Source organism: Nelumbo lutea, chromosome 8 (assembly GCF_056320005.1).
Source record: "Nelumbo lutea isolate HS-2025 chromosome 8, American lotus-T2T, whole genome shotgun sequence".
NCBI classification, from domain to species: Eukaryota; Viridiplantae; Streptophyta; class Magnoliopsida; order Proteales; family Nelumbonaceae; genus Nelumbo; species Nelumbo lutea.
Window position 1 is genome coordinate 46,650,468 of NC_142691.1, and position 14,081 is coordinate 46,664,548.

At 38.2% G+C, this 14,081-nt stretch overlaps 1 protein-coding gene and 1 long non-coding RNA gene across 17 annotated transcripts; one reads left to right on the forward strand and one right to left on the reverse strand.

Moving 5' to 3' along the window:
• Window positions 1-2,260: 2,260 nt before the first annotated feature.
• On the forward strand, window positions 2,261-9,192 carry LOC148843996 (uncharacterized). 16 transcript variants are annotated; one of them, XM_088960087.1, is made up of 7 exons: window positions 2,261-2,484; window positions 3,981-4,058; window positions 4,514-4,881; window positions 5,694-6,365; window positions 7,091-7,184; window positions 7,302-7,353; window positions 7,922-9,192. In XM_088960087.1, the coding sequence occupies exons 4-7, from the start codon at window positions 6,135-6,137 to the stop codon at window positions 7,923-7,925; spliced, it is 381 nt and encodes a 126-aa protein (XP_088816213.1). In that variant the 5' UTR covers window positions 2,261-2,484; window positions 3,981-4,058; window positions 4,514-4,881; window positions 5,694-6,134; the 3' UTR covers window positions 7,926-9,192. The 16 variants fall into 16 exon arrangements, with proteins under 16 accessions (XP_088816213.1, XP_088816214.1, XP_088816221.1 ...); XM_088960088.1 differs by lacking the exon at window positions 4,514-4,881 and having other exon boundaries at window positions 2,286-2,484; window positions 5,694-5,986; window positions 6,082-6,365; XM_088960095.1 differs by lacking the exon at window positions 4,514-4,881 and having other exon boundaries at window positions 2,286-2,484; window positions 5,694-5,986; window positions 6,082-6,365; window positions 7,091-7,165.
• LOC148843997 (uncharacterized) lies at window positions 3,902-4,942 on the reverse strand. Its single transcript, XR_016103867.1, has 2 exons — window positions 4,685-4,942; window positions 3,902-4,464 (listed from the first exon to the last, which is right to left on the reverse strand). It is a non-coding gene; the product is annotated as an uncharacterized LOC148843997 (long non-coding RNA).
• Window positions 9,193-14,081: the final 4,889 nt, after the last annotated feature.

The following is a 14,081-nucleotide window of genomic DNA, read 5'->3' on the forward strand; positions in this document are numbered from 1 at the left end:
GCACGGAAGAAGCTTGTACAGTTTGGAAAGGGGTTTTGATTGATCAAAAAGAAGAATCTACTTCAACCGAGATGCCCTTAGGCACGGCCATACATAACATAGAAATCACACTTGGAAAGGGTGGACAATTAGCTAGAGCTGCGGGTGCTGTAGCGAAACTGATTGCAAAAGAGGGTAAATCGGCCACATTAAAATTACCTTCTGGGGAGGTCCGTTTGATATCCAAAAACTGCTCAGCAACAGTAGGACAAGTGGGTAATGTTGGGGTGAATCAGAAAACAACTGGTACCATAGAGAAGCGGCCATAAACTGGAGAGTCTTGACCAATTTGAAAGATCATTCAATGTATTTGGGTTGGTCGATCAAGTAACGGAAACTTAATGGAATTCATAACTATCTCAATGTCATTTTTTTCTTCTTTTTTCTTTTTATTGTCTGAATATTCAGGAGCTAAGACCATTCCAATGCTCCTTTTCGCCATGCATAAACTGAACCAACAATTAGGATAAGCACGAAAATTAAAGCTTCTATAAATACAGATACACCCAATACATCGAAACTCATCGCCCATGGATAAAGAAAAACCATTTCAACATCAAAAACAACAAAAACTAGAGCAAACATATAATAACGGATTCGGAATTGTAACCAAGCATCGCCCATTGGTTCTATACCCGATTCATAACTAGAAAGTTTCTCAGGTCCTTCCCTAATCGGGGCCAAAACTCCGGAAATTAGAAATGCCAAAATAGGAATAACACTTGATATTATTATCTGAGTCCTTATGTAAAGAATTACAAAAGAAATTTTTTCAACAAAGATGTGAATTAGGAAGGATTAGTCGACGAAATATAAATCGGAGACTGAATCTTGATATCCCTCAGAAAAATACATTTTTGTTACCGCGAGATGTATTGGCAGCTGCGGATCATTTGATGGGAATGAAATTTGGAATGGGTACACTTGACGAAATGAATCACTTGAAAAATAAACGTATTCGTACCCCGATCACACGCAATGGAGCCGTAGACAGTCAAGTGAAATTCAATCCACCAAATAATTTGATCTATGGACAGCATCGTTGTGGTAAAGGTCGTAATGCCAGAGGAATCATTACCGCAGGGCATAGAGGGGGAGGTCATAAGCGTCTATACTGTAAAATCGATTTTCGACGGAATGAAAAAACAGACATATCTGATAGAATCATATCTGGTAGAATCGTAACCATAGAACACGACCCTAATCGAAATACATATATTTGTCTCATACACTATGAGGATGGTGAGAAGAGATATATTTTACATCCCAAAGGGACTATAATTAGAGATAGCATTATTTCTTGTATATTTTTTATCGAGTACGGGTTTTTGTCGGCAAAGAGAAATCAAATGGATTCAAGTGGAGTTTTCTGGAACGTATCAATAGGCTAGCCCCATGCTGCGAGTTGTCTCATGCCATAAATAAACCCGGACACTCAAGAAATCTGTTGGACAAGCAGATTCACATCGCTTACAACCTACACAGTCCTTTGTTCTTGGAGCAGAAGCAATTTGCTTAGCTTTACATCCGTCCCAAGGTATCATTTCTAATACATCTGTGGGGCAGGCTCGTACACATTGAGTACATCCTATACATGTATCATAAATCTTTACTGAATGTGACATTGGATCTTTAAATTTTTGTGAACGTCATGAAATTTCGATCTAGTAAGGTAATATAATAAATGAATCATATATTGTAGATACCGGACGAATCAATGATTTATCATAAATTTTTTAATTAATCTACTTCTGGATCTGTTTATGAGAGAGGGCCAAGATACTTTGATTTCTTATGTTTTAGCAAAAATGGTCATACGTGTCATATATGCTAATTCGAATTGGTGAATATTCTATTCTTTATTTATATGATATGATTACTCGTTAATGGTTGATCAAGCTTGATGGATTCACTCTCTGAAACAAGAAGTTCGGGTCCTGGAGGTATAATATCAACCATTTGGTGTCCATCCGATGCATCCGCTATGGTTATTTCGTATCCTCCTTTTTCTTTACGTACGATTTTGCTTACTATACCCGCTGCTGTAGCATTATAGACTGTATTGTTACCCCATCAGGATAAATTTGACCCCTTCCCCTGTTCCTGTCTACGTATATAAGGATATTTTAAGAAGTGAACATCTTTCTTAATAGCGGGGTCCGGGAAAAGAATAGGAAAGGTAATTTCACTATATTTCTGACCAGGAACCGGACCTATTATAAGAATACTTTTTTTAGTGGGGCGATAAGTCTGAAAAGAAAGATTGCCTATCTTTTCTTTCATCTCGGGAGAAATGCGATCGGGGGAGCTAATTCGAATCCCTTAGGTAAAATAAGAACAGCCCCTACATTCAAAGCCCCTTTTTTACCATTATCAAGAACGGGCTTATTAGCTAAATGGCAATTGGCACATACAATACGCCCAATCGCTTCTGTGAGCTTCCAGGTATTCTATAGTTACTTCCCGCGTTAATTACCAATTCTTGGTCATTGAGATTCATGGGCGATTTGGATTAATATTTAGGGATAGATATTACCTCTCTTTTTTCCTTTTTCAAACAAATCGAAATGATTGAAGTTTTTCTATTTGGAATCGTGTTAGGTCTAATTCCTATTACTTTGGCTGGATTATTCGTAACTGCATATTTACAATACAGACGCGGTGATCAGTTGGACCTTTGATTAATTAACATCTCTTTTTTGATTGACCTCCTTTCTTTAATCCGTAGGAGGTCAAATTAGGGTTGATGTTCAAATTCGTGAAGTTATTTCATTGTAATTCAACCTAAGAAGAACGGAATCACGCTCTGTAGGATTTGAACCTACGACATCGGGTTTTGGAGACCCACGTTCTACCGAATTGAACTAAGAAACGAACAGCTTCCATTGAGTCTCTGCACCTATCCTTTTTTGATTCTCGCTTTCTGAACCCTTGTTTGTTTTTTGAAAACAGGATTTGGCTCAGGATTGCCCATTTTTACTTCCAGGGTTTCTCTGAATTTGAAAGTTTTCACTTAGTAAGTTTCCATACCAAGGCTCAATCCAATCAAATCCGTAGCGTCTACCAATTTCGCCATATCCCCTTTTTGTTTTGAGACTAGGATCTCATTGTGATGCCATCCCCTTCTCTCTTTCATTTATGCTGGAACCCTTGAATTTTTTAGATACCGATTTCTATATCGAAAAGCTGTTTCCTCTTATTTGATTTCTTGCCCATCTTTTTTCATCTCTATCAGAGGATCAGTATTTGGTCCAATCAGAAATGATTCTATCATTGGCGTATCTGCAATTCAATATGGATGGATATATACCATATATCCATGCCTCTCTTCCTCTCATTTTTCCCGCACAATTTGGAATACTCGAACGGTCGATTCTATTTTTTTTTTCGTCTTATCCCCTACCTTTCGGAATAAAACCAGAAAATGTTTTATTATGATCTGAATTGCATTCTTATCCTTAATCTATCTTTAATTTTATTTTATCTTTTCCAATAACCAATAAATAAATCAATCAAGAAAAGAAAGTAAGAAAAGGAAAAGAAAGAATAATAAGAAATGACACTGCTGCTATATTATATATAGCAAGCATAGAAATGGAAATAACCCCTTTTAGGTTTATGCTCTACTCCGGGTAAAGATATGCCCAATTTCAATTTGCACATATAGGACAAAAGATCCCAATACCACTTTTTTTGTTTTGTTACGACTTCCTTTTTTTTTTTTTCATGTTCGTTTCGGAAGTTGTTTCTATTTCTACATCTGTTTCTTCCTCACTTTCCCCCCTTTCTTCCGTTTCTGAGGTTTCTTTCAGTTTCTTAGTGAAAATAGGTGACGGCATTCTGCCTAAATAGTAGACACAGGTGATAAATAAGAGAATACTAAAGATTTGAGCCATACAATTTCTCAATTCTGACACAGGGTACTTATACCCGGGGTGCAGTCTTGAATCAGGAACGTCGATTAGGAATCAGGCGAAGAGTATTTGTTCCGGATATGGAGTTATGCCTCTAAAACGAAGGTATTTTTTCATTTTCCTGTTTCTTTAAAACGAAGAAAAGTCTTCATGGATTCAAGTTGTTCTTTCTTGAGTTCTCTTTCCTGTAATTTCTTCTGAAAGTAGAGGGATGGGAGGTTGCAGTCATATCTGATTGGTGATGGCGACGCCAGGCTTCGATTGGGTTCTTGAGAGCTCTACCCCCTCCCTCCCTAAGAAGCATCTGGACCTTCTCATAGTGAGTTGGCAGATAGCCATGCGGATTGCTTCCAGTATCCTTGTTGACTCGCCCCCATTCATAACCTGTTGGTGTAGGCTTGTATGCAGTTAATGAGCAAGAGCCTGGGGTGAAACTGCAAGCGAGGATGATGCACTTCTCTCCATCCCACTGTTTATTGTTCTCCAGAATCCTAGCATGAGTTGTGAGATCCTGTAAAAGTAGAATGGAAACTCAATCAAGGCCTGATTTTATATTACAGAACTGGAACCACTACAGCCTGCAGTCTGCACGGCCAGGTAAGAAAGCATGCTTAGTTGAAAACAAATACTTGAGGGGACAACTGCGGAAGCTCATTTGGTTGTGTATGCATCCATCCCAATGGCTCTAGATCATTTAAGAAATCATGCTCAGGAAGAGATGGAAGATGGACCTGCTGATGAGTCCCCACTGTGGTGGCATGGCAATACAGCGGATTTCTTTAACCTGAGGATTGTCTGTGGACTTATACCATATAGGTACCCTGCAATTTGAGTACGCAGATCTGCTATACAGATAAACTTCTTCAAGATATTTTTTGGCATGGTGTATGCGTATCCCGTTTTCTGTTATCACAAAGTTTCATTCAAGGTCAGTAAGCTCTCCATATTCAAAGCTAAAGAGGAACAATAAAACCAGTAAATAAAATACCTTGGTGTCCTCCGAATTCACATAATTATGATTGACTCGGAGATAAAGATTTGTGGCTGAGATTGCTCTCACACGCCAATCAGTTTTGGACCCAAAAGCCTGCTGCTCATATGGACTTGTGGTGGTGACAATAAGTTCATCACCATGCACATTTGTTGTCCTTGTTGTGACAGCTGTATGCTGGCTTGCTTCTTTTGCCTGCAAATGAAATTCCAGAAGCAACAAATCAGCAAAGCGACGAGCTTAGACAATTCTATTCAAGCATAGGAGCTAAATATTACCTGCTTCTCAATCTCTACTATCTGTTGCCTCTGTTGTGAAGGTGGAGTAATCTCAGCTCCTGGTATTATATCACGAATCTCAGATTGGGTAAGAGTTGAAGTATTCACATTATTCTTCTTGGCATAATCTGATAGTATAAGATCTCTCAATGCAACTTCAACCTGCATGATAGAAGATCTTAGCAACAAATAAGTAAACATGAACAGAGGCACATTTTTTCAATACAGGATATTGGCAGGTAAAAATTAATTAGGTCTCTCAAATATTTTGAAGTTGCCTTCATCCATTGATCATCTGTGAGAGAAGGCCAGATATGGTGTGGTTCAGTTATAATAGTTTTGTCGGGCTTCAGTAACATTTTTGCCTTCTCATTGTTTACATGTAGTGCACGCAGATTTCAGACAAGACGAGAGAATGCGGTATATGATGAGATGCTTTTAAGTTCTGATCTGTTCTCTCGTGTTTTGCAGGTGGTGGAGGCGGTGGTGACACCAGGCTTCGATTGGGTTCTTGAGAGCTCTACCCCTACCCTCCCTCTTTCTGTCCTCTCTTACGAATTTTCCCTATGACGATCTGTCCCTTGTGTGTTCTGACTTCTGAGTCTTCTGACCACCCCACTTAAATCAAAGAATTCCACACCTCTTCAATTGTTCTTTATCGCTTAATTATCGGGTTCCTTCCTTTTTTAATCTTCCCTTTCTCTCTTCTTTTGGTTTACACTTGTTGTGGTGGAAGCTGCCCTTCGTTATTTTTCAAAAATTCAGTTGGGTTCTTCTATCTCTGTTTCATCTCAACTACGCGGCTCTCTTTGTTGTATGCTTTTCTTTTGTTGAATTGGTGCGTCATTTTTTTATCCAGGTCTGTAAATTTCGTTTCTGGGCTGCAAATTTTCTGAGTTCTGAATCGAGAAAATGGCACAAGGTTATGGAGTTGAGCTCTACTTCGCCCCTGCACTGGAAAATCAGGTCTTGAAGGCTTGGAATGTCCTTGCTCGTCGCCGGATCAGTACCCAGCTTATTGAGATGGAATCTCGACCATACATTACTCTTTCCTCTAGCCCTACCCTTGATCCTCCAAAACTGGAAAATGTCATGAACTTTGCTTCGAAGGAAGAACCGTTGCCTTTGTCATTTTCTATTATGGTAAGTGCTCCCTTGACGATAGTTTCATATGTTGAAGATATTATTCTACAAAACTTGTTGGTTCACAAGATGAATAGCATGCTTGATGACTTTGTTTTGTTTGTAAGATGGTTCCATTATGATACATATAAAATTTGTATTTCTTTTGGGAATTATATGTTTGTTTATGTACTCATGCATATAAACTTTGTATTTCTTCTCTTTGTTATATAATATATATTTTTCATAGATTAATTGGTTCATTACATTATAGACCCGGATTCGGATCTCACAATTATAGCTTTTATTGTTCTTTTTTTATTCTCCCACTTACTCGTTATTACTCACCCGTGTTGAGCACGGGCGCCCCCGCTAGTACTTGATTACTGTGCTAAGAAAAGCATATACAATATAAACCGAAAAAAGAGGACAAAAATGGAAAAAATGTCTCATTATTTTTTTTTATGTCAAAATATTATAAATCTCTTAAACTACCCCTACTGTTCACGAAATTGACGCACGGTACCCTTATTCTTTAGATATTGTCTTGTGGTACCCTTAAGTTTTATGACAATTGTCATCATCGTTAAATCGAGACAAAAAAAAGTTGATTTTATATTTTTACCCTTCCATTAACTCTCAGCTAGGTTGAACCCATTTTGCAAATTACTTTCTTATCCTTCCTTAATGAGAGATCGATTAAAGGATTATTCTCGCCTGAAAGTTGTTTATCATTGTTCCAACAGAGAAGGATATCATCGTTCCAGCGAAGAAGATCTACAATCATCTTCCATGACTTTCGCTGCAAACTCTGGCAAATGGTACAACAGTGCACAACAGGTTTATGTGGAAAATTATGCGTTTCCATCATGTTTTTTTTCAGTGGAAGGACGACATTTGTCATCTCTCTGAGCTAGTTCTTTGAGTTTTTTCTTACAACTTTTCACCATTTTGCAGTGGGATTCGAAAATGAGTTATTTAAAAGCATGCGTTTTCTATCATCACATAGGTATGGTCCAACTTTTTTATGTGTTTTTTAGCTAGGTTTTTGGGGAGCACTCACAAAGATTTGTTGACAACCCCCCCCCCCTTCGATTCGGGTAAAACGACACTTGGAATTAAGGTAGATAGCTAGGTTTTGGGGGACCACTCACAAACATGGGTATATGTGGTGTGTTGGGACCCATGCGTCTGCTTTAATTCATACACATGGGATCCACACGTAGGTCCAGGTGCTCGACAAAATGTCTGAAACACTATTTTCACATAAAACTGTCAATACCAGTAAATAAATAAATGTAGGGCCCATGATTGGAATGTTATAGATGGGGAATTTAGCTTATGTTTTAGCTTGTATATGGTTATATGTTCTAGCTCATAATGTAGCTTATGGTGTAGGTTATAGTGTAACTTATTTTGTAGATTATGGTGTAGGTTATATTGTAGCTTATCGTGTAGCTTATGTTGTATGCAAATCAAGAATGTATGTAATCATGTGGAATCAGTAGCTTATAATCATCATATTTTATCTTATAATCAACATGTTGTAATTATATTTGTCCCTATCTATGATGTAGGTGATGGATGGGAGTAGATACATGTTCATCATCAATTATGGTGGTCATTGGAAGATCACTGATGGGAAGTATCATACAAAAATGGTCAGGTTGGACATATGGGTGATGGAGCGCGATCTGACTACTCCTAGCTGGAGGGCGATCCGAACTCCAGATGGACGATGAGTTGGATCGATCTGCAAAACAGTGTATTAGAGAACCCGGGGTAGCTAATTCGACGAGGTCGCTCCGATGCTTAAATCAGTAATTATGGTATGAATGCTAGCTGAATGTTTGAAAGCTTGAGTGCTAGTGAGTAGAGTAATCACGCGTACCTTTGCCTTGAGATTTCGAGTCTTTATATACTGGAATAGTCGTGGGCCTTACAGAAAGGCTCCGGGATCTGCGGGCTGTGGAGATAAGGTTGGTTCCATTTTTTAATGAGAGCAGTACGTTGATAAGGTTTATCGTCTACCTCTGATTTGGGCGGAACCGGGATAAGTTTTCATCGTGATATCAAGAAATTCGGGATCTATTGGCTCATCGTGACCTCAAGAGATTCGGGATCTGTAGGGGTTGCCTTTGGAGTCGGTTATGTGGCGCTTCGGCTTATTAGTTCTGAGCTGGAACTTCGATTCTTCAGTCCAAAAATGGATTGGGTGCCGAGGTGGCTGAATACCCGAACTGTGAATGTTGCGAACTGGGCTTGCCTGGTTGAGTTGTCATCATTCGATCAGATCGTGCCTACGTGTCCCCTTCTTGTTAGGTCGTGCCAAATCACCCTTTCATCAGTGGGTAATGTGACTTGTGACAGAATATGTTATCTAGACATCTTAAATGGCTTTTATTCATTGATTGCTATACCTCCTAAAAGCATGGTGACTATTAACTACAAAATACTAGGATGGGAGTTAGATGAGCATTTATGTGTTCTTGGTTGTGAATGTCGTGATGGTAATGTTCAATGTTATTTATACAAAAACTAAGTGTGTTAGTATAGATGATGGGTGCAATGGCAAGGGAAAGGAACAATTGCAAGATGATGATGATGATATTGACTATTATGTAGTTGGTGATGAAGGAGGTGTAGTTGATGATATCCATGGAAATGATGAGGGGTTGGATGGTCATCATGATGTTGATGATGAGGAATTTGAGGGTTTGTATGATGATGGGTGCAATGGCAAATGAAAGAACAATTGTGTTAGACAGTTTTGTATGCCCTTAGCTTCAATCAAGATGAAGTACTTTATGAGTTTATTGTAAATGAATAAAAGTGCATATTTGATTTATGTTTCCTTGGTATGTTTCTGTGTAATACCCTTAAACTGGACACTTAATGAGACTCGTGTTAGTTTAGAATGTTCACAGCTAGTTGGTCGGTCGGGGAGACCTATCTTGACAAGGCTGACATTGTGGTGCCACCAAGTCGGTTGGGGTGGATTGTCTTAGCTGCCGGGATGAGACCCTAGGCACATACAATGTAGGATTACTTGAATCTTTGAACTGGACCAAATTTCCAGTATTGCCCTGGACTTTGGAGATTGATGGGCAAAACTGGAAAGTTACACCTGACCTCTAGACTCGATTATGATATTGCGTTAGGTGTCGAATTGGTTTGTCTTTGATATACCATTCAGTGAGATCCTTAACGGGGGTCAAAACCTATGTATGTTGGGACAGTCTGAGAATTCATCTGAGTGGGTGATCATAGTGACAGAATCAACCCCTTTGTCGGACAAAGGTAATGATCAGGGATGCACTCTCACTGATCATAATGGCAGCCGATTTCAATCGTTGAGATTTGATTTGCAAAATACATTTTGTATATAAAAGTATATATATTATGGTTTCGAAATGATTTGTAAAAGGTTTTAATTCCCGGGATCCATACAAAAGAGTGCAACACTGTTCCTTGCAGTCGAGGGAGAGGTCCTCTCTTGTTAGGCAGTGTATGATCATTATGGGCTGAGAGGTTAAGTGTAAGACCATTGAGGATAATACCTGATGGGTTAATCTTGCATCTACCCACAGTCCCTGGGTGTTACAAGGTGGCTTGGCCCAAGGACCTCTTAAGGTAAGTATTGGGCCCATAGAGACCATGAGATGGGTTTCAGGGGGTGCATTGTCCATAACAGTATACTTGGTCAGTCCTTGTAGCAAAGATTGGGCCGAACCCATGTGGCTGATGTGTAGATCAATTTTAGGGTCCCACGCCATACAAGGAAGCTCAACTGGGCAGTAGTTTAGAGGTTAAATGAATACATAACCTTAAATGGGCCTTAAGCCCATTTTGAATTAGGCTAATTTGATTAATCACTTAAGGGGCAAATTCTGAAATGGATCAGCTGATAGGATTGGGCCCAGACCCTATCCACTTAGAGAGTCAAAGATCTAAATAAGATTTAAATCTGGAAACCTCCTAATTAGATTAGGAGATGGTTGATCTGATTTGCAGATAAGATAAGGATTATCTCTTATCACTTAAAAGGGACTTCTTATCCATATATGATTTGGATTAGCAACTCCTAATAGGATTAGGAGCTGATCCCTTTAAGTCTATAAAAGGAGGAGGGGGTGGCAACCTTTAGACATGCAATACAATCCAGAGATCCTTGTCTTCAGAGTTGAGATTACTAGAAGAGAGAATTCTGCACCCTACAAAATACTCTCTTGCCGCCTCCTCCTGCAGTCGTCGCCTTTAGTAGTTCGATATCCAGTTCTTAGGAGAAATCAAGATTTGATCTTGATACCAATCTTTTGGAGAAAATATTGGTTGGAGTTGTATTCACAAGCCATTCAGTTGATTTTTGCGAAGGGTCAAGTTGTTTTGGAAGAACACTGTTGATTCTGCTCCACCCTGCATTGTACCATCTTCAGTGGGAGCAGATTTTGGATCATTCGTTGGGCATAAACACCTCCATTAGGAGATACTGTTTCTCTGTATCAGGTATTATCCTTCCTTACTCCTTTTGGTTCAGATCTGATTCATTTTATGTTTCAAGAATGATCATTGAAAATATGATTTTCTAAATAGGGAATTTGATTCCTAGTTGAAGGAAGAGAAAAATTTTTGAAATTTGCTCCCTTATTCCGCAATCTTTGGGCATCCATGTTATGGATATCCTATCCCTTCAAATTGCAAGATGATAATGATATTAACTATTATGTAGTTGATGATAAAGGAGGTGTAGTTGATGATATCCATGGCAATGATAGGGGGTTGGATGGTCATCATGATGTTGATGATGGGGAATTTAAGGGTTTGTATGATGATAGGTGTAGTGGAAAGGGAAAGGAACAATTGCAAGTTGATGATGATATTGATTGTTATGTAGTTGATGATAAATGAGGTATAGTTGATGATATCCATGGCAATGATCAGGGGCTAGATGGTCATCATGATGTTGATGATGGAGAATTTGAGGGTTTGTATGATGATGGTGAGAATTATGAAGATGGTAATGGTAAGGATTTTGAAGATGAATATGGTGGGGATCATGAGGGTTTGGATGATGATGTTGGGGATCATGAGGATTCAGATGATGATGGTGGTAATGAGGGTATACATGATGGTGGTGGTGCTGATTTGTTTGAATATGATCCTATCAGTGAGTATGATAATCCAAGGGAAATGGGCAATACAAGGGATTTTGACTTTTCCAAACCAAGATTCCGGGTTGGTATTTCTGTGAAAGAGCTTAGGTAAGCATTGGGGTAGTGTTGTGTGGTGGAGGGTATAAAAATCAAAAGAAAGAAAAATGAGAAGAGTAGGTTATTAGGGCTTGCTTTGCAATTGACTGTGGCTAGAGGATTTATGCATCCCTTAGCCATGATGGAGGCAAGTTCATAGTGAAGACCCTCAATGATACAAATAGTTGTATCAAGGTGACTACAAATTGGGAGGCAACAAATACATGGTTATCAACAAAGATTGAAGGTCAACATATACATGACTATTAAGAGTTGATCCTAACATGTAAAGCCATGTGCTTAGGTCTAAAATCAAGAAATGTATGGGATATATGTCACTTGGAGGAAAGTACATAGGGTTAAGCTTAAGGCTGTTGATAGCATCAGGGGATTAATGGCAGAATCGTATGCAGTACTCTCTTAGTACCATACAGCCTTATTTGCAAACAACCCTAGGTTTGTTGTGAAGTAACATGCCCCACTTGCCTTAGAAAAAGACACATTTGAGGTTTCAAGAAAGTCTTCATGTGCCTTGCAGGTCCAAGGAATGGGTTCTTGGATGACTACAAAAAAAATTTTGGGTTGGATGGTTGCCACACCATGCAAGACTAATGCAATAAGTGGTATAATACTCACAGCTATAGGCAAAGGAATAAAATAGTCAGGATTTGAGATACTCCCAGCCGTGAGAGGGCCCATATGTTGACATGGGTTATTTAAGACATCTAACTTTCAGTTGTGTTATTTTGTGAATATATTTTGACACACCCATGCTATTTTTTTGACTTTGATGTATTTTGAACTTTGATATATTTTGACACACCCATGTTATATCTTGAACTTTGATCTATTTTGACATACCTAATGGAAGTGGAAGATACATTGAGTTATGGTTGTATTATTTATGATGATGTATATTTAAACCTATACTTATTTGTGATGGTTGTGTTATTATTCTATTCAATTTTAATTGTCTTCTTTCTACTATTAATCCTTAAAATCAAAGAAGGAAATGTTTGTCTTTGGTCCATTATGTCTCCACAAGGCATCCAATATCTCAGAATTTATAGGTACATTGTAGACATAAAAACTGTTTATATCACCATTCAAGAGAACTTTTAATTTATTATGTCTCCATTAGGCCTCCTAATAGATCAAAAGTTAAACAGTGTTCAAGAGACAATTTGGTTAGATGACGGGGCATTCTAAATTAGCTCCATTCCATTCCATGAATATGGATTCAAGAAACAACTTGTTTTCTTACAGGTCTATACCATGCTACTTACTGTATAGAAAAGGATTATTAGGTTCAACCACACTTTTCTTCTTGTTATGGGTGTGAGTCAAATATATTACAGGTTTTTAGATAAACCACATTAAGAATATATTATAGGTAATGGGTGTGAGTCAAATATAATACTTGTTATGGGTATGACTCAAATAAAATGTTTTCTGATTTGAAATTAACTTTAGAAAAGAAAGAAGGGGTACTGCGTGTCAATTTCTTGAAGATTCATGCCATAAAAGCATGATGGCTTAACTTATTTAATGGCCAAGATAGCAATGATAATTGTTTCAGAATGATAATTGGACAATAAACATGTTGTAGTATTAGACTTAACAATATAGAAAAAGGTCCACAATTGTTCAATAAAATATAAGAGAGAGCGAGAGAAAGGGGTATGAAAGTCGTCTATACATATTAAATAGACACCTTCAAACACTAATGCAAAATTAGAAAGCCACATCATGAATCTTTTATGCATAAATCCTTGATATGCTTTAATAATTTATCACAAAATTCGGACATCCTATCCAAACTATCATTCTCAAATTGTACAACTACTACAATTTCGTCCAATGTGTCCCTAGATGACCTTTTATTTATTCCGAAATGTCCTAAACCATCATCTGCTTTCATGGTTACACTATCCACCGGTGTTATCCATGAAAAGAATTTACAACCACCTGCATCCTACAAAATTTTTTGAATTTTCATAAGTCATTGAACAAAACAATTATGGATTAACAATTTTTTTGTCTTACATGAGGATTTGCGCACACCTAGAACCATTTCTCTTGGCTGCTAGGTTTTTTCTATGTGAACACTCTGCATAGTCTAGTGCCATAGGGACACATCATTGTTTCATCTTTCCATAAGAAAAAGTTCCATTGTTTATCAAGGGCAAACTACAACAAATACATGTTGTTATTTAACAATGAACAAGTTTATAAAAAATTAAAAAGTTACCTAACTAATAACCTAAATAGTAGTGGCACCCACAGAATTGTGGGCCAACGTTCTCAAACTTTCCATGCCTAGCCACGACAATGACACACTCTCCACCGCATGGACACACCACATTCATGGTGATGGATCACAATTGGTGTACCTGCAATCATTAGAAGACCATATTAAACGTCACATATGGGTGAGTTGGCATATGGGGTGGAAGGGGTGGGGGGCTGGGCATTTCGTCGAACATAT